This window comes from Balearica regulorum, chromosome 10, assembly GCF_011004875.1.
Source record: "Balearica regulorum gibbericeps isolate bBalReg1 chromosome 10, bBalReg1.pri, whole genome shotgun sequence".
Taxonomy (NCBI): domain Eukaryota; kingdom Metazoa; phylum Chordata; class Aves; order Gruiformes; family Gruidae; genus Balearica; species Balearica regulorum.
The window spans coordinates 14,091,564-14,114,961 of NC_046193.1; the positions used below are offsets into that span (position 1 = coordinate 14,091,564).

General features: G+C 51.7%; 3 protein-coding genes across 3 annotated transcripts in view; 1 reads left to right on the forward strand and 2 right to left on the reverse strand.

The window, feature by feature from the left end:
* Positions 1 to 57: 57 nt before the first annotated feature.
* On the reverse strand, positions 58 to 18,270 carry P4HTM (prolyl 4-hydroxylase, transmembrane). The gene is made up of 9 exons (XM_075762243.1): positions 17,947 to 18,270; positions 17,794 to 17,875; positions 8,226 to 8,416; positions 7,102 to 7,198; positions 4,605 to 4,767; positions 2,787 to 2,972; positions 2,283 to 2,373; positions 1,612 to 1,735; positions 58 to 300 (listed from the first exon to the last, which is right to left on the reverse strand). Exons 1-9 carry the CDS (start codon positions 18,208 to 18,210, stop codon positions 77 to 79), a joined length of 1,422 nt encoding a protein of 473 aa, XP_075618358.1. The 5' UTR covers positions 18,211 to 18,270; the 3' UTR covers positions 58 to 76.
* On the forward strand, positions 10,581 to 15,539 carry LOC104634877 (secreted frizzled-related protein 5). Its single transcript, XM_075762258.1, has 4 exons — positions 10,581 to 10,906; positions 11,625 to 11,797; positions 12,722 to 12,811; positions 13,628 to 15,539. Exons 1-4 carry the CDS (start codon positions 10,581 to 10,583, stop codon positions 13,960 to 13,962), a joined length of 924 nt encoding a protein of 307 aa, XP_075618373.1. The 3' UTR covers positions 13,963 to 15,539.
* Positions 18,271 to 18,398: 128 nt separating the features above from the next.
* Positions 18,399 to 23,398, reverse strand: part of ARIH2 (ariadne RBR E3 ubiquitin protein ligase 2) — a 34,995-nt gene continuing 29,995 nt past the window's right edge. Inside the window, exons 14-15 of the mRNA XM_075762239.1 lie at positions 22,616 to 22,699; positions 18,399 to 22,141 (exon numbers count right to left, since the gene is read on the reverse strand). Coding sequence (XP_075618354.1) covers positions 22,070 to 22,141; positions 22,616 to 22,699 — 156 coding nt within the window. The 3' untranslated portion in view covers positions 18,399 to 22,069. The remainder of the gene's footprint in view (positions 22,142 to 22,615; positions 22,700 to 23,398) is intronic.

Sequence of the window (23,398 nt, forward strand, 5' to 3'; positions counted from 1 at the left end):
CCCGCCCAGCGCGGGAAAAAACCACGTGCGCGCGGCCGGGCCCCTCCGCACCCCCACCCCCCCCCACCCCCCGGCCCTACAGCTCCAGGTGCACCCCGCTGTAGGACTTATCCACTGTCCACTCGCCCGGGGCTCCAGCTCCGGCCCCGGCCCCCGCGTAGCGCTCCATCTCCTGCTGGAACTGCAGCTGCCGCCGGCGGTTGGGGTCCACGTTGATCCAGTTGTTGGCGATCCACTTGGTGCCTTGGGTGACCAGGCAGCCCCCGTGCAGGGCAAAGTCGTCCAGCTCCCCCACCCAGCCTGCGGAGCACAAAGCCCTGTGAGGAGGTGGCGAGGAGTGCTGCAGCACAGGCAGAGCTGGGACCGCATGGGGAGGGGCGGCCGGTCAACACTGACGCCAGCTCTCCTGCCTGCAGCGCCTGCCTGGATTTTAGCCGTGACATCTTACAGGATTTGGCTCCTCCTGACACCCCTCCCTCTTAGTCCTATCCCACTCTAGCACCCACGAGGAGTTCACCAGGGCAGGCTCCCCGAGAGCAAAATGCTCGTTTCCTCCACGTCTCCACTCAGCACAAGGGGCTCTCGCATTCTGCATCACGGCTGCTGTTTTTCTCAGCTCTTCCCAGAAGGGGAGGCTGCCATGGAAGAGATGGGTACTGCTGCTGCTGGGAGGCCCGTGGAAGCCAGAGGCTCGCTGCCATAGCAGACATGGCGTTTCAGCAGTTCTCAATGATCCTCTCTTTACAGAGGTCCCATGGTTTTTCTGTGACAGACTTGCATCAGCAGCCGCCTTCCATTTCGGAACAATTTGCTCATAAAAACATAATAGGGCTCTTCTTACAGGAGACTGATGGTCTTGATATTATCATCCAACAGCCCAAACACTGGTCTTGTGACCTCCTCTGTGGATTTTCTAGAGATGGAAACGCGGGCTGCCCCCAGGGGACCTGGGATGCTATACTCCTTCCTCCCACCGCTGCTCAAAATCTGCCATCGAAACACTCTGGAGTCGTACCCACCAGCAGCCTGGCAGAATCAGGTCAATCCCCCAGCCTGGCTGTCAGGGAAAACCACGCTGCGCTTCATGAGATAAAATAGCCTCAAGGACACATATCATCAGGCCGCAGCTGAGCTATAACGCAGGAGTCAGCCCCAAGCGTGGCAGAGCTTTGCGGGGCAGGGGGGCCATGCCTCCCTGTGCTGCAGAGCTGATGGCCGTGCCTTTGTCTACCTCCCCTCCCCACCCCTTTGGGCAACACCACATCAGTGAAACATTCTGAATTGCAGACCAAGTTCCAGCAGGAGTTTCAGCTCGCACAGTGGGGTGGAAGGCAGCTGGCGATGGCTAGTGCAGCCAAGGGCTTTGTTTGCTAGCTAGTCCCGTCCCCCAAAGACATCAGGAGCCACTGACCTACTGCCTGCAAACAAAGGCCTTTCAGAGTCACGAAGCTCCTCCCCAGCTGGTGACAAGCAGACTCCACAGTTCCCACTAGCAGGCAGCTACCACCCTTTGGCTCTCTTCTGAGCTCCCAGCCACCGCAAGATGATGATGGCTGTCACCTCCTGCAGTCCTACCCTTCCCAAGAACCGAGTCTTGAAACAAGCCTGTACCTTCTCCATCTGACAGGTAGTTGTACCAGAAGACAGCAGTGCCTTGCTGAGGTTTCACTCGCAAATTGCCCTTGTCGCAGTTTTTCCGAGTATCTCGCAGGTCAACGTCGTTCTGGATCAAAGACTGGCAAGAAGCCACAGAGAAGGTGTCGCAAACAGGGCTGGAACGAAGCGCACGCACTGGGCTGCCTCTGCTGCCAGCCATCATCCTGCCCTTTGCCTTAACGCCCCACGGGGACAGCTGAAGGCTGATGCTGGGCAGCAGAAGGCTTTCACAACCCACCCGGAGCAGCCAGTTTCAGCCCCCTGGAGGTCCACAACCTGTTTCTGAGCAGCCACCCATTCCTTAACACGTTGCCCGATGGGAGCACAACATACCTGCCAAGACTTAGTCTGAGGAAACCTGCCCAGACACAAGCGAGCAGGACCTGCGTTATGGCAGCAAGGCCAACAGATCACTCCTCACGCCTCTGGGCGAGCAGAGCTGCAGCTGTCAAAGCCCTGCGCCTCTTCCCTTGGCTTCTGAGGGACACAGCTTCTCTCGTTCTAGCTATGAAGGCTTACATCCACCAACCTCACACCCCAGACCACTTCTGCAGCCACAGTGAATAAAGACGTTCAAAGAAGGACTCAAATTCCCCAGGGGTAACACGTAGGTGAGATTCATTTACCATCTCTTCGTACGTCCTGTTATCAGCTATAGGAAAGACTGTTTCGCCTCCCCCAGTCACGTTGTTCAGGTAGAACAGCACTGTCACATACCTGCAGGACAGAGTGGCTGTCAGGGGACACAAGTGGAACAGAAGACGCAGCGGGGCTGTCCGTACCCTGCCCCTCCACACACATACAGCGGTTCCTCCAAGACATCACAAGATGCTTGACTTACATCATCAGCTTTTCTCCAAGGACAAGACAAGGACAACAAAATCCCCACCCGCAACGGTGAGGGTGAGTTTCCAGCCTCCGGTGTGGATGGCCCAGCAGCTCTGCAGAACCACTCTGCCCTCCCCGTGTGGACCCACAGCATCCGCCCGCCTCCCCCTTCAAACCCTTTCACTCCAGTGATCTCCAGAGCCCACAACCTGAGCACCGAGTCCCACGCGAGGGGAGGTGAAACGCTCTCCACAGCCCTTCTCGAGCGCGTTCCAGATAGATTGTGTCATGGCAGACCTTACCGGCACGAGGTCTCAAAGGGAGCGCTTTCATTGGCGACCAGCTTGGTGTGGCTGCAGGCAGTCTCGGGGAAGACGGGGCCACTGTCCATGTGGGCATGGTAGTGCCCTCCTTGGTCGTACCGCACAACCTGGAGGGGCTCGCTGTGCTCCACAATCTCGGGGGGCAAGCGAGTCAGGCGCATTACCCTGGGGAAGAGGAGAGCAGAGCAGGTGAGGGGAAAGCACTGTCACCCCACTTGGCTGCTACTCCCAAGCACCAAATAAATCCAGAGAAAGATAACCCCCTTCCCCAACGGACCGGAGAGACGGATGGGCTGCAGCAAGCATGCCAAGAGACAAGTGGGTCCTTACAGATCTGTTGGACCATTAGCATCAGCTCAGAAAGTCCTCATCAAGGTTAATTAAAAAAAAAACCAAAACATCTCCAGCAGGGTGCATCTCCAGCAGGACTGCTCTCAGGAAGACTTTGCTTGCTCAGCAAGACCCCTTCTGTGTGTGTCCCTGGAGCCTTCATGTGCCATCTCATCGCTTCTCTGGACTCCTGCACACCACCTACAGACCTCAGGGACAGTTAGCAAAGCACAGGGCCCCTGCTGAGAGTGAACCAGAGACTAGCTCTAGGAATATTCTTGTCACCTAACTCACCTTTCCCTGTTGCCTTTTCAGCAGCCTCTCCCCAGGGCAGAGGGGCACGGGAAGTGATCAAGGAGACCGGAGCCCTCCTGCTCTGGGATTTTTCCGCTGCTACATCTGAGATCATCCCCAAGGCAAGCAGGTACCTCTCGAGACCTGCCAAAGAACACTCAGAGCTCTGAGAATTCAGACCGGTGAAGCCCTCAGGGCAGGCGCAAGGGGAACGCGGCACCCAGGCAGGATGGCAAAGCCCCGCCAGGCACCACGCGGTCCCAAGGAGGACTGTAACAGCCTCCTGCAGCGCTACATCTTCACGTCCTCGGAACAGCGGCCAAGTGAAGAGCGTAAAAGCAGTATGCCGAGGCCTGTGCGCTCTGGCGAGCTGGCACGGAGAAGGTGGCAGTCACAGTCTGCTCTAATCAAGGCAATATGCGACCCCATTCATTCTCCCGCTGGAATGCACTGAAGAAAAGGAGTGGCCAACAGCCGTTTTCAAGCCTTGGGACAGATTTTACCCACCCATGCTCTGGGCGAGGACCAGCACCACAAGAACAAGAGAGTCTCCAGCCAATTATCTGAAACTCACCACGGCTAAACGATTTGGCCTGCGTGCTGGGTTTCAACGCTTCCCAGTACCAAGTCTGAGACGAAGGGAAAGGTAAGAGGTTCTCCCATCTGCTGTGAGCTGCACTGCAATATGTGTGCTTGGAGGATTAAACTAACTCAGCTTACTTGAGGTGAAGTTGTGCTTGTTAAAAAGTCAGCTCTGAACAGCTCAGACAGATTTCAGTGAAATGCATGAGTAACTAAAGCAAATGACAGTAACTCCTGGCACCCAGACAGCGTTGGAAATGGGCAGTTTCTCCTAGTAAGCTCATTAACTAATTAGAGCGAATTATTTCATATAAAGCCAAGTCTTCTTGGTTTTATAGGGCTGTTCCCAAAAGTGAATGGAAATGCTGAAAGGTTTGATTTTTATTTTTCTTTTTCCATGGGACAATACAAATTCTTGTTCTAATGAAAACCTCCTCTCCCCATTTCGTGTCTGCGTTCATTGCTCTCTATACTCCAAAGACTTTCACGCAATTCGGAAGTGTCAATATTAGCAAGTCTGCCACTGCCTCTCCCAGCACAGGTGGTCCTCGTGCCTACAGAAACCCAACCACCTGGCTGCCCAGCCCTTACCTTTGCCGTATGGCTCTCATGACCTGGTGTGCCCCCTCGCCCTGGTACAGCCAGGTGTGCTGGCTGTTGCGCACCAAATCACTCATCTTCACTTTCTGGCTTCCCATGTACTTGTGGAAATCACGGATATTCAATTGTTTGAACTCCTCCAAGCTCAGCACACCTACGGGAAGAAAGGAAAAGCTGGCTGACTGGTGCAGGTAATAGTTCTTGGTCTCCTGTACTCAGGGAAACCACCAGCTGAGGGCACTGCAGAAATTGCCTTCCTCAACCAAACACCGTTCAGGGTCCACCACTGCGCCCACCACGGGCTGCACCCCGTTACTGCTGTGTTGCAGACCCCAGCTACGCTCTTGCCTTTCGCTGAGCAGACGAAAGCAGATATACAGCAACCTACAAAAGTGAACTGTTAGAATCACAGAATCATAGAACGGTTTGGGTTGGAAGGGACTGTAAAGCCCACCTAGTTCCAACCCCCCTGCCACGGGCAGGGACACCCTCCACCGGCCCAGGTTGCCCAAAGCCCCATCCAACCTGGCCTTGAACACTGCCAGGGAGGGGGCATCCACAGCTTCTCTGGGCAACTTGTTCCAGTGCCTCACCACCCTCACAGGGAAGAATTTCTTATATCTAATCTAAATCTACCCTCCTTCAGCTTAAGGCCATTCCCTCTTGTCCTGTCACGACAATAGCTGCCATGTGGGGTCAGAACTGGGACAGGCAAAATACCATTTTGAACTTTAAAAAGTTCCTAAAACACGCAAACCAATCCATCAAAAGAGAGAAGTTACAGTTCTAACATATGCAATGCCACAGCTAAAAAGCCTGTGCCCACCTGAAGCCTTGGCACTCGTTACTTAGATATTTAAACAGGCACCTTTAAGAGCAGAGTGGGACACCTCAGAGCACATTTTCTACAAGACCTTGCAGGGTAATTTAAAAAAGCCAAACCCAAAACAACAAGCGGTACGTTCTTCTGCATTTGTGTAATTGCAAAGCATGAGTGAGAAATACAAGAGCATGATCTTGCGTAAGTAGAAATTACAGAAAAACAAGAGGTAAAAAGCGGTTTCTACTAAAACAAGAATTTCCTGTTCCGACTGAACTAGACTCAGCAAGGGAGGGACTTTTGCTTTTGTCACCTTCAGTAAAATCCTCGCATTTGTTTTTTCGCCTTTCTGGAGAAGGAGGAAGACTTACACTGGGGACCTGGTCACTGGGACCGGAGCGTGCAGAGCACTGCCGTGTGCTGCCTGGCAGCCAGCACGCATGGCGGGCTGCGAGTGGAGCTCGCTCAGGCAGCAAACCCACTGCTGCTGTGGTGCCAGCTCTGCTCCCCGGGCACACAGGACCCTCCGGCAGCAGGAAGGACGTGCCACCAGGGTCAGCCTCGGACAGTTCCTCAGGTGCCAATGGTAGTGACCAAATTCTCCACCGTTATTATTTCTAGAGTCTCCCCGTCCCCACTTCCCCTTACTCCACACAGTGCCACATCCAGGTTGTGACCTGGTCTCTCGGTGTCACGTACCAATCTAACAACAAGGGAAGCAGCTCTCTGGAAGCAAGGTCCTGCCAGGAGCATTGTAACAGGACCTTTCATTTGTTAATGTCCGGAAGAGTGGAAAAGCCACTGACGACCCAGTCATACGCGCCTACCCCTGCCAAGAATGCCACCAGCTTGGAGGAGCGGGGCACAGGGTGCCCTCCGGATATTTAGGCATTCACATGGGTACTGCTTCAACTCCAAAGCAGCTCCTCCTGGGCAGCTCTCAATGCCAGGTCACTAGAAGACAGCGTGCAGAGCCTGTGCATTCACTTAATTTGATTAGGAAACGGAGAGTTGCTTAATTGAGGCCACTCTAATTAGAGCAGCAGAGGTTAGAGTGCAATTCCGGACCAGCAGGAGCCCTTGGGAGACCAGGGGCAGGAGAGGCAGAAGTGGCCTCATGGAATACAGAGAGTTTGCAGCAGCAGAGAGGGGGGTCAGCAACAAAGGCTGACCAACAAGACCACCCTCACCTCTGCTTATTCCGCCCTCCCCTGCCAGGGATGCAGAAGTCTCCCTGAAAACAGGAAGGGAGTGAGGGATGCACCTTAAAACCTGCAGCCCAGCTAACAGGAGCTACATACTCAGAGCCAGAGTGGTCTCTCAGAACGCGGGAGCAGAACCGCACCTCGAAGGTCCCGTTACAGCGGGGCACGAACCAAGGCAGGTCTGACAGGGGAGAGGGAGGGCAGAGTTGTGTTCTGGTCCTGCTTCCGCAAGACCCAAGCCCAGGCGGTGGAACTGGTCTGCTGCTAGGCTGGTGATGGAGGGGCAGGAGTGCTGCGGTGAGAGGCTTACACTGATTTTACTTTTCTGCCAAGGTCTCTAAAGCAGTGTTATTTTCCTTTGAAGAACAAAGCTGGAGAAACAGGCCTGGGCAGGGACACGGCTCTTGCTCTGCCTCACATGGCTGTGCTGAGGGCGAAAGGATTCCCGTAGAGCTGCTCTTACCATTCCCATCAGGATCAGCCTTGACTGCAGTGTACATCTCCCGGATGTTTTCGGGGGTCATCCACCTGCCGTTCCCAAGCCGGGTGTGGGTCAACACCTGAAATTCATAAATGGATCAACACTGGTTTCTTGTACTAACGAAACGCTACAGCTTTGCTGCTCAAGGCCTGGTGGGCTCTCCTCTGCAAAGCACCGGCCAGCCAGGCGTCAGCACGTCTCTGCAGAAAGAAGATTGCAGTGAGAATCATCTGGCAGCCACACGCGGTGCATGGCTGATGAGTGCTGTTATTTCCAGTTTAGGTCATGGCAAATAACTGCTGGGACTCGATTAACCAGTCATGAGAGGAAGGGGGCACAGCTCTTTCCCTTGAAGGGAAAGTAAAGCTACTGATGATAAAAGTATACTGATGAATGCTTTTACTTGTCCAAGATAAGGGCTTGGAACAAAATGCTTCCTTTCCACATGGACAGAGAGATGCAGTATCCCAGAGAGCTCTCAGCAGGCTCTGACCTCCAGAGAAAGGAGCCTTGCCCTGGGTTGTCACCAGCACAGGTCCCCATGCTCGCTGCCCACAGGACAGTGCACACCTCCAGCCCCACCTGAAACAGGAGCCTGGGGAGGGACATCCTTGAACATCCAGCAACTGCCCTGATGCACCCTGCCACACAGGGCAAGGTTGCTGAAAAGCTGTGGACAAGGTCCTCATTGTCCCCCTCTAGGGTCGTTAGTAGGGGTGGCTTTGCTGATGTCTGGTCAACTGAGCACAGCCAGTCCCCACGGGCTGCACAAAGCGATGCCTGCACCACAAACTCACCTCCCTGGGACACCCAGCGAGAGGAGTCCCACGGCACAAGGAACATTTTACCCAGCACATTCAAAACACACATCTCCTGCCAAGGACCACTGCTACCTCCCAACAGCATGACAACTGCTGCACATGTCTCCAGAAACTTCCACGCTGAGGGCCAGCACAAGCCTTGAGATATAAAATTAAGCAAATACTGATCGGTATATACTGGGGCTTGGCCCTACCCAAGCACGTGAGTAATGAAGAGACCATCTGAGGAGGAGACCTGCCAGAGGGTCCCACAGCAAACCCCCCTCAGTCTGTCCCGCACTCTACCTCTTTGAGCTGCAGCTGCCCATCCTGATTGTGGTCCAGGAGATTGAAAATGTCCATCTGGCTGATTTCTATCATTTCCATGGCTTCCTCATAGTCATCTGTTGGTAGGATCTGGCTCTTCTGCAGCCCCTTCAGCTGTGCCAGATGGACGATGACCTTGCACTCCTCCTCTGTCAGGAAGTCAGGAATTTCTGCAGCAAAAGTGTGAGCAGCAACAGAGACTGAGGAACTGTTACAATGAGACCCCATACTGATGGCAGGCCACTTGGAAGATTAAAAAAAAAAAAGGGGGGGGGGGAAATTCAGAAACTGCCTAAGTTTGGGACATTCAAACACATCCACCCTTCTACCAGAATTGCTCTCAAAGAGCGTACACCACACACCTGAGCAGCTGGAGGCGGGTATTTTTACAGCAGCAGTTCCTAAATGTTTGGACCCAGGGGTCAAGCCCTTAAACTCTCTCGCAGATACCACAATGGACAAAGGAGTGAACAAACACCTGCGTATCACTGCGTATTATCACTTCAAAGGTGACATGTGGCTCACAGTCTGGGAACTGCTGCTCTACAGGAAGGGAGGCCAAAAACCTTTACGATGGGCAGTGGTGACGGCCAGGGTTTCGGGCTTCCTTGCTCTTACATGGAGAGGGCGGCACTTTGCACAAAACCAAATGCGTTCGGGGGAACCTGGCACAGAGCTCTGCGATGAAATGCAAACAGCAGGGAGACAACTTCCAAACTTATTCACACTCATTCCCTTGATCCCCCACTAAAAATGGTCTTCAAATGCAATATTAAAGGGGAAGACACTGCACATGGTGGATGCCACGCTCCATACTCAGGGAGCATCCTGGCATCACCAGGTTTTCTTTGCAGCATGACACCAGCAGCAATCAGGCAGTACCAGGAACCCAAGCAAAATTAAATGCAGAGAAATCCACCTTAGCTACAAGGCTAAGAGATATCTGGCTGCATGGTGCACCGGGCACGCACTTGCAAAGCGCTGGCAAGGTCCCGTTGCACAGCACAGTTACGCTGTGGCCCAGCAGGTTGAGAAGATCCTTCTGGCTGATGTCTGTCACTGCTACAGGGATCTGGTTACCACCTGCTGAGACTTTTGAAGGGGGAAAGAAAAACCACCAAAGCAGGACAGGTTTAAGCGCTCCTAGCCCCAAGGTCCAGCTCTCCAAATCGCAGCCCCCTTAGAGCTCCTGCAGGTATGTGCCAAGGACACGTTATATCTCCACTATAGCAGCAATCCTCAAAGGGGTGGAAAAAAAAAAGTTAATTACTTCCATGACCTTAAATCCACCCTATCAACTCAAACTGTCAATAAGCAGCTGGCTTCTTGCTAAGTACAGACCAGAACTAGCCCTGGAGAAAATGAGATGTTCCTGGGAAGCCCCAGAAACACAATGCAGCCGGCTGTATCCGTAACACCCTCCAAGGAAACAATTTCCGCCACAGGCAGCGCAGGGTCCTTGTGCCAGAGGATGCTTCAGAGCTGGAGCTTCCGCTGGCCGGTCTGAACCTCATGGCACGGCACCAGGTCCGAATGAACCATGCACGCTGGCAAGCAACGCCCCCAGTATTTCCAGTTCCCCAAACTGGGCTACAATAATGACAGCTTCTGGAATCTTAATTACGTGTCGGAGGAAGGACAATCCCGCTCTTCAGTGGCAGTGATGGGATTTCGTAATGAAGGAAAGATTCTGTTAACTGGAAAACGCGCTCTGTCACGCAGGCTGCAAGGTGAGGGGGTTTCCAGCTAAGCGCTGCCAATCCCATCTGCAAACAACCTGGCTCCACAGCTGCAAATTAGTTCCTCTCTACCCTCAGCTCTCCGAAACGGTTAACTTCTGGCTGTGAGACCATCCTATCTCTCTGCCCGCTCAACAATAGATCCAGCTAAACAAATGCCTCCTAATTGACTTTGAGCAACACTTGATGGCTTTTAGAAAAAACAAAAGAGAGGAAAACATTGGGGTTTATGAAATAATGACTAATCCTGGAGCAAGAGAAAGGGGATGGGTTGGAGCACTGGTGTCAAACAGAGATTCAATCTTGGCTGAAAGAGCCCCAAGACACATGGGCCAAGTCATTCATCCCTCCCCAACTGCCCTCATTTCCACACCTGCTGATCTAAGCCAAACCCCTGCTAAAATCCAAACAATCGGGGCCGCTGGCAAACGAAAATTAGAGCATTGTCTTCCCCATGAGGGCTCTGAAAGGGCCACACTTAATGAGGATGGATTGACAGAGAGGTGGCTCGTAGGCTATAAAAGGCGTCCCACAGTCGGGAGCAGCTCAGTCCAGGGTGCGCCGCCCGTTCGCCCGCTCCCAGCTTGCTCCGAGCATGGTCACGGCCCACGGCAGGCACCCCTCAAGGCGGGGTGGCCCATGGCTGCTGGGTCTCCTGGTGCGCCTGCTGTTCTGGGGCTCTCCAGGAGCCTTGGCGAGCTACCTGAGGAGATCCTCCAGCTGCACGCCCATTCCACACCGCATGGCCTTGTGCTACGATATCGGCTACTCCCAGATGAGGATTCCCAACCTGCTGGAGCACGAGACCATGCCAGAAGTGATCCAGCAGTCTTCCAGCTGGCTGCCCTTGCTGGCCAGGGAGTGCCACCCAGACGCTAGGATTTTCCTGTGCTCCCTCTTTGCGCCAATCTGCTTGGACAGGTAAGATGTTTTTACAAGTTATTTCAGCTGCAGCAAATAACATTCCCCAAGAGCACAACTGCATTTGCCTCCCGAGAGAAAACGCACGCAGTGTGACCAGTGCGGTCCCCAAGAAGCCGTGCTGCCCCTCTCGGCGAGGGGCAATTGGATCATCCAACAGGGACCTTCCGTCTGAGCATTTCATCTCGCCGAAGTATTATGTTCCCTCCTCCGGATTTTCCTGCTCTCCCACCCCAGGCACCGCTGCCGTCTCCCCTGGCCGCCCCCCTCACCCACCGCAGGAGCCGCTGGCCACCCACCGGCTCCCCTGCAGCCCCCTTCCCAGCTCCCGCCCCGACCACGCAGGGGCTTCCTCAGCCCGACAGTGCCAGCACCAGAGAGAAATCCTCAGTTTTGAGGCACAGCCGTCAAAGAACAGAGCTGCTAAGGAAAACAGGTATCTAATTAGGCAAAGGTAAGCAGCCTTTGCACAACTAGAGAAGATCCCTGGGGGGGGGGGAGGAAGGGCTTCTGGCAGCAGCCTGTATCGAACAGCCTCATCCCTCGCCCCTCCTGTCCTCATTCATTGTTTGCTTCCTGGGCATGAATGTTCAAAACACATCAAAGACCCCAAAATAGCTCTGGTAGTGTGCAACACAGCCCTGTGCAGCAGCCAGGGCTTGACCCTCTGCCTGCTGCCAGGAGTCCAGAGATGCCGCAATCCCCATCCCCTCCCCAGGCTCATCTACCCCTGCCGCAGCCTGTGCGAAGCCGTCAAGAGAAGCTGCGCACCCGTCATGGCTTGTTACGGCTACCCCTGGCCCGAAATCCTCAACTGCAACAAGTTTCCCGCAGATCATGAACTGTGCATCGCGGCAGTCTCCACAGATGAAAATTCCTCAAGCAGGAGAAGTAAGTTTTTTTTTTTCCTTTGTATGTTTTCCCATATGTAACACTGAAAGCTCAAAAGGATGGGCCTATGACTTCTTTCTATTCCTAATATTTCTGGGTTTAAGCTATATTTAAAAAAAAAAAAAAATTCTAGTTTTGTTCTCTCTGGGAACTCCACCATGTCTAGAAAATTAGCATGAAGTTGACTGCAGCTTGTTCCCTCGTCTAGTGTATTCATTAGCTCCCCGGGTGCCATCAGACCGTGCGGGGTTTGGGGCAGGGGGAAGAAATTGCTGTGAAAGCCAAACGCTCAGGCACAGCATGAGAGCTCGTGGTGTGCAGGCTCCAGCGGCGAGATGTGCTTCCAGTGGAGCCAAGGAGCTGCAGCCCTGATCTTCAGCTCTGTCCAGGGTTTAAATAAACATGCAAAAAGAAATGTTTTGCAAGCATTCTCTTTAAACATTAAGAAACACCACAAAGAGGCATGAGCTTCTGCAGACATGCGTTACACAAGAAAAAATTCTCTAAGACTGAAAGGCTAAATTAAACACCCAGATACTGATGAACACTGGGGGACATTCAACAGCAGCTACGGGGAGAACAGACGCCTCATTTCAGCATCACTGGATGGAGTCTGGCCATACCGACGGCTTTACTGTTTCATTTAAACTAGGAGATCTTCATTAAGCATTTTCATTGCTGCTTTAACACGCAGCAACACACACAAGCCTAAACAAAGCATGACAAGCAGCGTCTGCCCCAGCCACAGAAAGAAGAGTTTAACATTTCCCAGCTTGGCAGTCTGAGCTGTCTCTCCAGGGACCGGGTAGCTCGGGAGGAAGCATCACTCAGAAAGAGCAAGCCACCACTCGCAGATCTCAAAATTGCATTATGCCTTTTCTAGTGAAGCTTGACAAGGGTGTTATAACCAAATCTCTGTTGCAGCAGTGCCCCGAGCCAGCTGCAAGGACTGCGAGCTGGAGGAGGCCAGCACTGCCAGGGAGATCCTGGAAAACCTCTGCGCCAATGATTTTGGTGAGTAACCCCCCTCTTCCTCTCAGTTGCTGCCGTTCCCTCCAGCAGCCAAGTAGCGGCACGCACAAAAAATGGCTTTGCCATAACAAACTTACTTGGAGGAACTGCAGCTTTTACAGCAGATCCCAGGGATTTTCAGGTCCAAACTTACCTTGACATAGCAGGAGGGCACAGAAAGTTTTGTTTTCCAGGCAGCACCGAAGGTGAAGACCTGCTTTATTTCTGTGGGCTCCAATTTGGTTTTGGTGTGTGGCTACTAAATACAAGCACTGCTCTGGTGTTCCCTCGGAGACCAACATTTAAACCGATGTCCATAAAAAACTTTAGCAAACTCCACGTTAGCTATTTCAAACTTCCATACTGTTGTTCTAGTAATATGACTCTCCCTCTCCTAGCCCAAGCAGGTGGCAGCACTGGCTCTGCTAAATTAAGTGGCAGGAAGTTTTCAAGGTATTGTTCTGAATTCAGGCACACAACCTTCACAGAAAAAAAAATAAAAGTAATTTGCATGAGACCAGGATGCTGATGCATCCACGTGCTTGTGCCCCTGCCTCCCACAGGGTTTCTGCCCATGCAGCGGTGCTGATACGCCTTCGCCTCTCTCATGAGAAAAGCAGAGTGAGAAGAATGGTGTTCAGTACTGGAAACTAACCTCAAATGAGAACTTTTACAAGTTCACTGCAATTACAAGAGCTTGGATGGATGCGTCACCACATTACAGAAACAGCAAGAAAGCCTTGCGTTGGCTGCGTGTTTAAGGAGGTAAGAGCTATGAAAAGTAAACAGGACTAACAGCAGTTTTTCCAACCCCCACAGCAGTGAAAATCCGAATCCTGAGGAAGAACACAACCACCACCATCTCGGACTTCGACCTGGATCCCTCCAGGGTGGAGGTCCTGAAGCACGGCCCGCTCCTCAGAACCGACATCCCCGCCAGGCTCCAGCAGTGGCTGGACATAGATGCTACCTGCGTCCACAACATCATGAGAGGCACTCACGCAGGGGTCTTCGTTGTAAGCGGCGAAGTGGAGAGTGACAAAGTGGTGGTGAACAAGGCCTACGCCTGGCAGAAGAAGAACAGGAACCTGCACCAGGCGGTGCGGAGGTGGAAACATCACCGCTGCCCTGAACAGGCTGCCCGGAAGGTCTGAAAAATCTCAATTCCAACAGTAAGAAACTGCTCCCTTCCCTATGGCTAGAAAACTCCTTTCCCTGGCAGTCGGTGTTTTGGAGATGTACAGACAATATTTTCGAGTTATTCAAAGCATTCAGAGTCCACAGATAGGGCCTCACTACAGATCCCTGTTTTACTGAGACAGAGCCTAAGGCAGCAGATTTAACACATTCCTCTCGCAAGGCTCTGCAGATCCAGGACTTGCAATGGACGGCTTTGTGTAGGATCCAACGTCACAACAAAACTGAACCGAACTCTGCAGGCGAGCACAAATTAGAAGAGACCTTTAATAACAATTCCTTCTAGTTCTCCTCATCAAAGTTGATAATCATTTCAGCTTCACAATTTGACCCCGAGACATCGATGCAGTCCAAGTGCCTGCTTGCTATTGGTCCAGAGAGATTACATGAAAGTCTCCTTGACTGCAGAGAGATGGTTTTTGATGTAATGGAGCAAACACTTTACTTTTGAACAATCCAAGGTAAATTAAGGGGGAGAGGAACCACCCAGGCAATGCCTGGCCCCTTAAAAAATGAATGCTAAACTCCTCTCTTGAGCAGTCACTCAGGCTGTCCCTTTGGCTTGCTGCGCTGAGAGTTGATGAGCATCCATACAGGTAAAAGAAAATGGCCTTTCTCAAGCAGGAAAGGCACAGAGCAAAGATAGCTGAGGGATTCTGCATGACCCTAGGGAAAACTATTTTTTAACATCTTTGGATCAGAAGATTCTGGTAACTGGGGAACTACCGAAGATATCACAAGAGCCTGGAGCAAGCAGGGCGGGAGATCAGCTGTTTAAAACCTCCGCTTTGGTGTGCAACAGCAGCTTTGCTTGGGATGCGGAGGTGAGCCCCAACCACAGCACAGCAGGAGACACCTGCAGTTCTTACACGGAGGGGGGAAACATAACACATCTGTCTGGCCTTCCCCCTGCACACAAGGAGGACAGAAAAGGTGGCAAAAGTCAGTCTCACCAAGCTCTCTGCAGCTCACTCTCTCATCCAAGTAAGCAGGGACTGTAATTCCCTGCAGGGGTAAACACAGCTACAGCTCTACACTCCAGACCACAGAGCAGAAAACAGCAAATCCCCAGCGAGAAAACAAGTTGGATTTCTACTGCCTAACAAAGCACTGTCTGTGGAAAGTTTTCTACGCTGGATTAAACTCGGGATTGAAATCAGGGGAAAAACGTCTTTTGGGGGAAACATGTTTCTGCCTTGTTCACGACAGCTGCAGTCTCAGTTGTGGAGACAGCCACTCGGTTTGATGGAGGCACATTGCCTCCCTGTGCTCGTAAAGCACACCAACAACCCACGATGAGATCTCTTCACGTTTAGCGTGGGCTGAGACGAGCACTCAGACACTCACACTGAAATCCAGCATCGCCCTGACATTTGTGCAGTGATTACTTCTATTCCCCGAGGCTCTGAAGAAAAACACGGTGAGATTTCCTATTTTTATCCCTCCCCGCTGCCTTGTCTTGCAAACTGCCGCCCAACTCACAGAATCCGCTGCCAGGTGGTCCCTGCAATGGCAGTATCTTCTGAACAGACTGCGTTTGGAAAACACAACAGAATACATAAAAGCTCTGAAGGTTGAAAAGGCTTTGTCTGATATTTGTTTTCCATTAATAGGATTATTTGATTACTAGTGTTTCCTAACTAAAAAGTGCACAGATGGTCTGACTTACAAGCTTTAGAAATGACATCTCGTAGCCAGAGGGGGGAAAAATAGGGCAGGGACTTTTTAATAGCTCCATGAAATACGCTTGGGTTCAACACAGATGACTTACCCACATTTAAAAAACAAACCACAAGTTCCCCTATGGTGCCCAGCGCCATGCTCCAAAGCGCAGAGCTCACATTAAATCATTAACGAGCTGTCTGCTGCTGGAGTCTCAGTACAGCCTGCTCTGCGGAAAGCAAAGATCAGAGACCAGCCACTTCCTTAAATTGGCTCTCACATGCTGCAACACCTTGTGTTAAGTAAAATCCCCAGAAATTCAAGAGTCCTTCTTTGCTAGCAACTTCTGGGTTTGTCTAACACGACCAAGTTAATACACACTTCCACTAATTTAAACAATGGAGATGCAATAAATTAGGTTTTTTTTTAAACCAGTTGATTTAGATTGGTACTGTTTGCATAGATAGAGAAGTCTCTGGAAGTCTTTTAAAGTCAGAGCTGGCTCCTGGCAGGTTCACCCAGGAGATAAGAGCCGTCTTGCGACTTGTGGTTTCTAAATAAGGGACTGCCTATCTGAGGACAAAGGAGAACAGACTCGTGCGGCATCTCAAATGCTGAATGTCCGTCGCTGTCTGTTATATCACCCCCAGGGAGAAAAGCTTCCCTCGGAACCGACGGAGGTGCCGCAGTGAGAAGTTAAAAGTTGTAGGATTAGTGCTGCCAGGACCAATCTGCCTTTTACCAACTTCAGCACCTTCCTGGCAGGCCAGGATCAACTCTTTTACTTGAGCGGTGCCAGTAGGGCAGAGAAGGTGGAAACAGGAGTTTTCCGGAGTGAAAAGCAGAGCGATTGCCCCAGACCGTGGTTCTGGCAATGACATCAGTTTTGTGATGGCCAGGGGGTATCAGCTCCAGGTTGGTGTGTCTGTTTACTGAACATCAGACAGAAATCTACTTAGCAATTTGCAAACCTTGAGTACCACCTATGTAGAAATGACAAAAGAACTTTGTATATTTCTTCCAGCTACTTACTGCATTAAAGGAGTTTAATAAGAAACCTGATTTACAGCCAGGCTTTCAGTGTATATAATCTATCTGGAATCAGAATTCCCCCTCCCTTTGTATATTATTGAGAAAGCATCTAAAGGACTTTCAATGCTATCTTTTCAGAGACAACAGGTTTTCTCTGACTTTGCAGTAGTAGGAATTCTGTAATCATCTGTCCCAAAAAAATTAATTTGTATATTCTCAGTGGATTTCCAGAACACAGAGTGCCATTAGCAAGACTTCACCAGTCGCAGCAAAAATCACAGAAAGGTAAAGAAGGTTTTAAAATATTTGAAAGATGGATGTTGTGTGGTTGTGTATCAGAGCAGCCAGCAAGAAAGATAAATCTAGAACGGGATGCAAAATGGCGGAAGACATTAAATCTATCAATTCTCCTGTTACTCATTTCCTCAGCACTGAAGCACCAACACTAAATTGCTTTATCACCATTTATTACCAAAAGTTTGGGGATCTCTTGTCCCTTCCTAACACTGAGCAGGTTCTTCCAGGTCCTCTTCAGCGATCTGCTGTCTGTTCACGGCATTTTAAAGGGAATCTGAAAAACCTGGAAAGGTTAATCTTCCAAATTCTTCTAAGTGGGCCATCCAGAACAAGTAACCTCTGCGAATACCGTATCAAAATACCTTTAACAAACCCACGCTCTTTTTAACGCAGCCCCAAGGCAAAGCGGCACAGGGAGGAGAAGCGAACACGGGGGAAGTTATTGCCCCCCGAGCGGGTGGGTGTAAGACCGCGGCGGGTGTGAGACAGACCCCCCGGCGGGTGTCAGGCGGTGCCCCCCCGCCCCGCCGGCAGCGGCGGTGGAAGCCGGCCGGGCAGCGCGGGCGGCGGAAACCTCCCAGACCTGCCAGGGGGGACCCCCGGGCACCGCTCCCGCAGCCCCGGCACCGGGTGACGGCCGGGCTCTCATCCCACGAGCCAGCCCCGGGGGAGGCGCCGAGCCGGCTGCCCGTTACCGGTGCAGTCTGGGGGCCGGCGGCTGCGCGGGCCGGTCTCTGCCGCTGCCCCGCCGGTGGGGAAGGATGCCGGGGGCGGGAGGCAGCGGGGCCGGTACTCACCGAAGAGGAGCGGCTTGAGGCTGAGGGTGCGCACGGCGTGGACCCTGCCGGGCACCAGCTCCACCCGCTGCGTGTGGCCCACCTGCGGGGAGAGCAGCGGTGAGCGGCGGCGCGGCCTATGCCCCGGCCCCGGCCCCCCCGGCGCGGCCTTGCCTTGATGCCCTCGAGGCGCGGGAGGGCGCGGGCAGGCGGCGGCGGCGGCGGCGGCGGCGGGGGAGCGGCGGGCGGCCCGCCGGTATCGCCGGCGCTGAGGTGCACGAAGAGCAGCAGCCCCAGCACGTTGAGGACGTAGAGGTGGGCGAAGACCATGAGGACGAGGAAGTAGGGCCGCGAGCAGACGGGCCGCGGGCGGCCCCCCGGCGGGCCGGGCAGCGGGGGACTCTCCGCCCGCGCCGCCGCCGCCGCCGCCGCCGCCATCGCGCCCCCGGCCCGCCAGGCCTCGCGCGTCACCCCGGCAACCGCCCGGCGTGCTGCGTCACCGCGCCGCTGGGGCGGGGCCAGGGGCGTGGGCGTGGCGCCGGCGGGAAGCGGCACGTCCGGCTGCGGGCGCTGCCCTGTCCCGCCCCCCCCCCCCCCCCCCCCCAAGGAAGAGCCGGGACAGCTCCGAAGTTAGAAAGTCACAATTTATTTCAAATAAACCAAGGGCACACCTCTGGCAACCGTCTCCCGGGCGGTTTCCGCCGCCCTTGCCCCTCTCCAGTGCCTGCGAAGAAAAGCGAGGGGCGGCAGCGGTTTGTGGACCCCCCCAGCCCCTGCCGGGGGTACAGCGCAGCGCCCCACCAACACCATCCCACAACTGAACCAGACTGGGGCAAGGAAAGGAATTCCCAGAACAAGTGCCTCATTTAAAAATAAAGTTCTATTTTTTTTTTTCCACCCGCTTAAAAAGTCTAAAATTTAGAGTGCAAGACTATAGTACAGAAACCTCCTGCTGCCCCTGTCCCCGCACAGGCACAGCGCGTCCGCCAGTGCGCAGAGCAGCAGTCATGCAGTTTACGTCATCAGTAGAAAACTTTTTGTTACAGTCTGGGAAGCCTGAGGACTATTAGAGATGAGGCAGCCAATGCACTAACACAAGCGAAGCTGAAATAAGAGTATCGGATGCAAGGATGGAGAGGTGTCAGGGGCGCATAGGAACTGGAGACCAGTGCAAAAAGGAAGAAAAAAAAAAAAAAGAGCAAACATTCCACATCTGTAGCAGTAATGCACCAAAGGGAATCTTGTACCTTGGAATTAACAGCTCCTGAGCCACTCTCTGTTCACTTGTACTCATGTACCCTGCTGACTCAAATAGAGGGGGGGAAAAACTGGCCGTGTCTTTTGGCGTTGAGAAGTCCCATTTCCTTCCTGTCACCTGCCTCCCAAGCAGCATCAGTCACTTTTCACAAGGAGCCAACAGTCCCTGCACTCTGCAGGTTTCATCTTGGAGTCTAGGATTTGTCTGTACGACACCAAGGCAGAAGTCACCCTGCCCAGGCTACAAAAGCAAGTCAGTCCCGTTGTTTTCCCAGAGAATATAGAAACAGGATCTGTACGTGCAAACCAGAACTTTCACCACCTTCAGGAACGGTGTTTTTTTTTTTCTTTTAAAATAAACAGAACTGCTGACAAAGCTCTAGTTTCAGAGAATTTTAAAGAATTAGGGGGCGCACTGTGCAATATTTGTTACTGTTCCTCAGCCAAGCATCTCAGCAGTCTGTTCAGTAAGCTTGGCCACAGCTATATGGTCTAGCTTGTTTACAAACAAGGATTCATAGGAAAGCATTTTGTGGGGGCATGGGAGAGGGAGGGAGAGAGACAAAACCCTGTTTTCATTTAGCTCAAAGTTGGACAGTTATGTAACAGAAGTGGGAGCTCTTTGGGAATAGGAAACTCCACATACCTGTTCTGCAAAGAGGTTAGGTGTTATGACAGGTACCATTTAGACAACAAGAACACCAGCTTTTATCCTAACTAGTACTTTACACATTAAACTGTTCTTTAAAAATGTAAACACCAGTTCTACGTACTGCAAACTGCAGGGTCTCAGCAAGGCTTCCCCCGCACTACCCACCCCCTGTGCCCAGACTTTGACAAAGGGGAGAGGAAGGAAGGGACTGACGTCCAGGATCTATCATGAGGAGGGCACAAAGAGGCTGCTGCTGGGAGCAGAGGAGGGAATGAAGTCAGGAGACAGTGGCTGGAACAGGGACGTACCTACTCCTATGGCTCCAGCCTGAACAGAGCAGGAATACAAGGAGCCGTGGTTACAGAGATCTCTCGCGCAGCAAGCAGCACTGCTCCCAGAACCACGGACTCCCTCCCTGTCCCTGCCCCACTTCCCAGCTCCAGCCACCTCTCTGCAGCCCTGTTCTACCCTCAGCCACTTCTGTTGTAACCCCACTCTGCTGCCAGCAGCTCTTTGGCAGTACGTTCCCCCCGCTCCCTGAGGATGCATCCCATACCAGAGAAGGGAGGGAGGAAGGAAAAGGCCTCTCAGTTTGAAAATTTCTGCTGTGCACAACAAGCACGGCCACAAGATTAGCTCGTATGACAGCTACTCCTCTTTCAAACTGATGCATCGCTCTTGTTAAAATCTGTTCAATTATATGTGCTGCAAATACTTGGCTCACATGCCACAGGTACATGAAAAAGGCTCCAACAGCAGAGTTAGCTTATTCTGACATGCAGGAATTTAGCACTTTCTCCCCCTCTCCAGTTTAATCTTTGTCAAGTGACATTATACAAGAGCAATAGAGTATACAGGGATGCATCAAAGGCAACTCTTCCACGTACAGCATGGAAGAGAATCCCATGAGTTCCCTGCAGAGGTGATTTCCTCAAATCAGAGATTCCAGCTCCACCTTAGTGGCTGCAAACAACATGTTCCTGGTGCCGGTGACATACGTGCCTGTGAAATCTGAACTGTGGCCTGCTTCCTGTAGCAAACAGGCAAGCATCAGCATTTAAGTAACCTTTTTCATGTTAACCCCTATTAAGATGAACTAGGTTTTCATATTTTTATTTTAGTGTATATTTTACATTAGAAAAAAGAATGTTAATAAAAAAGCTCCACATGCTCCTAACAATCAATTTTCTGATAAGTCCCCACCAGTATCAATACCAATATACAAATAAATTAATTTTGCTAGTTAATTTTCTGCCTGGCTTGATGCAGGCTCTGCACAAGCAGCACACCTGTATTCAAGCGCCCGTCCACATTGCCAACGTGTGCCAGGGAGCGTGCTGTACACAATCTCTCCTCCTCATCATGTAGCAGTGTTTAGTCTCACCTTGACGAATGGGATCACATTTTCTCAGCCATGTTACCCAGCAGGCACAAATAATCTTTACCAGGCTGCATGGCACTGGTCTAACATGGATTGTTTCACTCTGCGAAAGCCCCAAGCCTTCATTAACAACTGTATGCTACTATTCCCTCATCACTCACTTTGGCAATACAACACCCTTCCCACAAAAACAAGTAAAGCAAAAATCTATATGGAAGACCTAAAATTCATCAAATGCAGAATCTAACCTGACTCAAGGCATATCCTCCAGTATTAACCTGGTCTCTCCCCTACAATTCCTCTGTTTGCTTTTGTTTGTGTAGCAGGATTTTGCATAGCTGATTTACAAGAAAAGTAGTATCACATGTAATCATGCTAAATCATGGCCACTGCTGGTACTGCTAGGTCAGACACAGCAGCAGCCACTCTTAACACCAGCCACTCTCCTCGTGCAATGCCAATGCTACAGCGCCCTGCAACATTGGGAAATCTAGCTGAGATATTTTGTAGCGTAAACTCCTTCAGGGCCTAGGAGGATTTTTGGGTCAGAGGAAGGGAGAGGGAGAGGGGGAAAAGCCCATTAAATTTACAAGCAGATTAAGGAAAAACACTCCACTGCCAATTTATTTTTAAAAAGGGTTGTGTGTTATTCTAAGGTTTGTCTGTATAATTGTACAACCGTTGAAAATTACATAAATTGTAATGATCTAATACTATTAACAGCCATTCAGAGAAAAACTCCCTCCCCTTCTGAAACCATCAAGGGCAGGAGGGAAATGTCCCAGGAAATATGCCAATCTGAACTCTGGCCTCTAGCCTGGCAGAAACAGAAAGATAAGAGAACAAACTGGACTAAGATGTGGTGTTTGCATGTGTCTGACTTGCAAGGGGAGGGGTGGCTTTGTCCTTGGCCATGTTCTCCCAGAGGCAGTGCCTGTTTATCCCGGTGAAGCTGCCATCACTTCACTCGCTGCTCTCACCCCTGCATTTTGTCACTTCCTCCTGTTTTATGTGTCGTGGAAGTCTTTCAGCAGGGTCCTCCGTCTCTGCTCTGCTATGTGCATCTGATTCTCTAAGTCCTGGTAAAACAGAAGGTAGAAACTGTTAGCATGAATTCTGCAGAGAAGAGTTCATTTTATTTAGGGAGAGACTAAGCTCCAGCCTGAGAAGCACCAACCTTCACCCTTCACACGCACTCTGGATCACCAGATCACAGATCCTTTTCCCTTTGACGTGGGCTCCCTCTGCAGTTACCTGTCTCCTGCTTTGTCTAAAGAGCCATACGCTTAAGGAATCTGCTCTTCACCAGAGAGCTATGTGCAGCTTCCTCCAGAGGTTTGCTGGTCCTGTTTCAGTTTGCAGGACTCACTGCAGCCCTTCCTCCTCTCCCATAAGGCACTGAGCCCTCCACTTCTGCAACATCTGCTGGCTAAAGGTGAGGTTCTGGACCTAGTTTCTCAGAACCCTCACTTGACTGCCTTGGCACTCCTGCAGAAGTGTTAAGCCCAACAAACAAAATTTGCCCAGAAGGCTCAAGCAAGCAGAACACTCACCCCTCTGTCATAGCTGTCTGCTCGCTCCACCTTCCATGAGAGATTTTCAATTTCAGCTTCCAGCTGGGCCTGCTGGTATTCAAACTGCAAAGAGTGAAATTAAAGACAGCAACAAGAAACAAGTTTAGTGGAGCAGTTTCATACCACACACTATACTTGATGAGCAGACAAAGGTGTCCTGCTGACAGCTGTGCTGCCAGAGCAGGTTTGTGCCTCCTCCTTATCCACCTTCAGCTAGACAGCATCACCCCTTCCAGGAGTTTCTTGTGTAAGCACTCCCCAGCCTGCATCACTCAAAATTAACCAGTCAGCCTAAAAACACTGCAAGTGACAAATATCTCCTAACTCAGCTCATTTTGCCATAAGCGGGTCATGCAATGCTCTCGTGAGCAGTTCTGCAGGCAGAGCAGAGGGATTGTTAACCACTGCTGGGAGCAGCAACTTGTTCTGCTGGCACAGTCACATCCAGAAGAGAACATCTGTCCACAACTTCAGAGAATATGTATTATGCTTGGGGAGAGATTGGAGAACAGATTTTACTGGAGAACTGAATCAAAGAAACAACCTCTTCAGTGAATCTAGGGCTATTTTTGGACATGTCCAGACTATGGGATGTACCAAGCCAGCAAGGAACTTACAGCAGGAATAAAAAGCAAAGCTACACCCTGATTCAAGGCTGGAAAAGCTATCCTCCAGCAGCTCTTCACATGAAATATGGCCCACAGCACTGTGATAAGTCTTACCAAGGAACAAACGCACACTTCCAGCCTCAAAACATTCTGG